Genomic DNA, 3,880 nt, shown 5'->3' with positions numbered 1-3,880 from the left:
GCGTGGTGGTGCGCACCTGTAATCCCAGCTGCTCAGTAGGCTGAGGCAGGACAATCACTTGAACCTGGGAGGCGGAGGTTGCAGTGAGCCGAGATGGTGCCATTTCACTCCAGCCTGGGCAACAGCGAGACTCTGTCTCAAAAAGAAAAAAAAGAAAGAAAATCATAAGGAAGAGAAAATACATTTACAATACGGCACTGTATTTATCAATAGAGTAAGTTTACTTCATCTGTTTACAAGATGAATTGTACATCTGAAATGACAGGCAACAGCAGCTGCAGACCTCAATCTACGGCACATATCGATTCAACTTTTTCTTGCAATGTCATGACTTTTCTCTGCTACTTGGGAGCTGCTCCAGGATCATTGGACTTCAGATGGGTCCCATGGTGTTATTCAAGATTTAGGGTATTGCACTAAACAAGCTGCAAAATACATGAGAACTGCAAGAGATCACTTTTTATTGCCATATGCAATTTACTGGAGTGATGAACTGCTTTCGTGGAGATGATTAACATCACGTGGCGTTTGGCGTTTTAAGTAGATAGTTGCAACACTTGAGCTATCACAACAGCAACAGGAGGTGGCTCTGAAGTTATTACAGTAGTATAGTGTGTACTACAGTTAATTTTACACAGTTATGATTTAATACTGCATCTTAATGCTTGTTTACATTTCTCTTGACTGCAAATGGTGCCATGTACAGTCTATAGGTGTTTATAGAAGTTTCGATAAATTTTAACTTTTCATAATAGAATCGTTCATTTCATGGTAGTACATGATCAAATATAAACTGGGATCTACATCTATTTTATACATTCATGACATACCTTTTTCTTAACTTTTTGTTATTTCTAGGCTACAGGGTTTGTCTGTGAGTTTTTTCAGATTGTCGCAAATCTTCAAAATGTTTTTCAATTATTGAAAAAGAATCCACGTATAAATGGACCCACGCAGTTCAAACCCATGTTGTCCAAGGGTCAACTGTGTTTTTTTTTCTTTTGAAACGGAGTCTCTCACTCTGTCGCCCAGGCTGTAGTGCAGTGATGCAATCTCGACTCACTGCAACTTCTGCCTCCTGGGTTCAAGCGATTCTCCTGCCTCAGCCTCCTGAGTAGCTGGGACTATAGGCATGTGCCACCACACCTGGCTAATTTTTTGTATTCTTAGTAGAGACGGAGTTTCACTGGATTAGCCAGGATAGTCTCGATCTCCTGACCTTGTGATCCACCTACCTTGGCCTCCCGAAGTGCTGGGATTACAGGCATGAGCCAACATGCCCGGCAACTGTGTTTAATTCTAATACAGTGCATGCACATTTGACTGTCTGGACCAAATGAAGATCTGCCAAAAAAATGTGCATCTTGCCACCTCATTACTGTTGATAACACTGCTCTCTGCATGCTTCCATTTCCTTTCACAACCTAGCAAGCTATTCAGAGTCAGCGAGAGGCTGTTTTAGAAAGAAATGAAATGATAAAACTACAAAGGACTAGAATTCTCAAGGAAAAACTGAAGGTGAGTTAACAGGTTTCCCTATGTGTTTTTCTGTATCCCAGCGACTAGATTTTGAGATACAAATGTATACCTGGTATTGTGTAGTTGCAAGGGCAAAAGCTTTGGAATAGACAGTTTGTTCGTTTGGTTTGTTTTGTTTTTGAGACAGGGTCTCACTCTGTTGGCCAGGCTGGAGTGCAGAGGTGTGACCTCGGCTCGCTGCAACCTCTGCCTCCCAGGTGCAAGAGATCCTCCCACCTCAGCCTCTCAAGTAGCTGGGACTATAGGCATGCATCACCATGTCTGGCTAATTTTTGTAGTTTTTGTAGAGATGGGGTTTCACCATGTTGGCCAGGCTGGTCTCGAACTCCTGACCTCAGGTGATCTGCCTGCCTCGGCCTCCCAAAGTGCTGGAATTACAGGCATGAGCCACCACGTCTGGCCTATAACAGTCTTATACAACTATAAAACTAAAACCAAGTTTAAGATAAAATATAAACAAAATAACATAAGGGATATATTAGAGTAAGTACAATGTGACAGATGATATGTTTGGCTGAAACAAAATCTTCGGTATTGGATTCAGTAGTAAAAACATCTGGCCGATGTCCAGCTCTATATTCAATTTCTTTCTGTATTTTGTCTTCAATGATGTTGATACAGAAAACATTTGCTGTACAACATGGAACTGAAAATTTCAAAGCTTTTGTTTCTAGCGCAGTATCATTAGGCCTCATGCTTAAGCCAGAATATTGTACCAGGCAATTCTTGAATGCCAGTTTTAATGAGGCAAAACTTAGTAAAGCTGGTTGTGGTCTCCTGAATTGTTCTTGTTGGTATTAAAGAAATATGCATTGTATGAGTGCCTGATCATATTATCCCTGGAAACGGAAACATGGAATACTTCAATGCACAATTTACAACTATGCCAGTAAACATGCCGAATTGGTTTGTATAAGTTAGGGCCTGGGCGGCAGTACATCAGCTTGCAGGGTGACTATAGCTGTCACTGCTATGGTGCAAGTTCTTCTGAGGCCTCCAACACACACCTCTGATGGCAAGGTGACACCTTCATTCTCCAGCCACTTTATTTCAGTTTGAAATATTGTGAAACCTTGACTTGTGCTACATGCCATCGTTTGGAACTTTTTTTTTTTTTTTCCCCAGACGGGTCTCACTCTGTCACCCAGGCTGGAGTATAGTGGCACAATCATAGCTCACTGCAACCTTGAATTCCTGGGCTCAAGCTATCTTTCTGCCTGCCCTCCACTCCCCCCGACCCCCACCAGCCTCCCAAGGGGTTAGGACTACCGGTATACCAGTATGCACCACCACATCCAGCTAATTTTTAAATTTTTTGTAGAGACAGGGTATGTTGCCCAGGCTGGTCTCTAATTCCTGGGCTCAAACAGTTCTGCTTGGGCCTCCCAAAGCACTGGGATTACAGGTGTGAGCCACAGTGCCTGGCCTTGGAGCAGATTTAGTTTTAATCACAGGAAACATGAGATGGAAGTTCTTTATAAGGCGTTCCTTGAGTTTCCGTCACTTTTTTTTTTTTTTTTTTGGATGCATTTGAGATAGGCAGTCACTTTGCACATACCTCAGTATCAAAACACAACCCACCTTCATCTACATGTGGATGTCTCCCTTTCCTAGGTCCCATGAAGCACTTAAGTGTTGCTTTGCAAGAAAATCTGGAATTACTGTCTACTCCACCAACCACGAGCATTTTTTCCACTAACATCAAATATATGCCCCACGTTTCCATTTCCAGGCCTTTTGATGTAAAGGCCTGGAAAATGCTGACCTTTCAATGCTGAATCATAACATAATCTTTTAAAAGGCATATTAAATGGCAGTTAAGTAATGCACACAACTCATTAGAAGGAAGGGCAATGTGAACAGCTGTGACCAAGTTTGCCATGTGCAGTGTATGAGCCTCCTAAGCACCACAGCTAGGTGGCTTGGAACAACAGAAAATTATTCTCTCCCAGTTCTGGAGGCTGGAAGTCCAAAATCAAGGTGTTAGCAGCACCATGCTCCCTCTGAAGCTGTGGGAAGGATCTGGTCCAGTTCTCTCTCTGCTTCTGGTAATTCCTGGCTTGTGGCAGCACAACTCCAGTCTTCATGTGCCATTCTTCTTATGTGTGTGTCTCTTTATCCAAATTTCCTCTTTTTTTAAATACACCAGTCATTGGATTAGGGGTCCACCCTACTCCAGTATGACTTCATCTTAATACATTTTATCCTCAATGACCCAATTTCCATATAAGGTCACATTTTTAGGTAGTGGAGACTAGGACCTCAACATGTGAATTTTGGAGGGGAATATATTTCAACCCATAACACCCAGGCAGTGACAACCACCTTGTGACTGCCACCT

The 3,880-nt window shown here is 42.4% G+C and overlaps 1 protein-coding gene across 1 annotated transcript in view; it reads left to right on the top strand.

The window, feature by feature from the left end:
* The window catches only part of NUGGC (nuclear GTPase, germinal center associated), a 67,677-nt gene that overhangs the window by 23,150 nt on the left and 40,647 nt on the right, over positions 1–3,880 (top strand). Inside the window, exon 8 of the mRNA XM_011983908.1 lies at positions 1,429–1,518. Coding sequence (XP_011839298.1) covers positions 1,429–1,518 — 90 coding nt within the window. The remainder of the gene's footprint in view (positions 1–1,428; positions 1,519–3,880) is intronic.

This window comes from Mandrillus leucophaeus, unplaced genomic scaffold, assembly GCF_000951045.1.
Source record: "Mandrillus leucophaeus isolate KB7577 unplaced genomic scaffold, Mleu.le_1.0 Scaffold256, whole genome shotgun sequence".
Taxonomy (NCBI): Eukaryota; Metazoa; Chordata; class Mammalia; order Primates; family Cercopithecidae; genus Mandrillus; species Mandrillus leucophaeus.
Note: the sequence above shows the minus strand (reverse complement) of the source record. Positions and strands in the feature narration are given on the sequence as shown.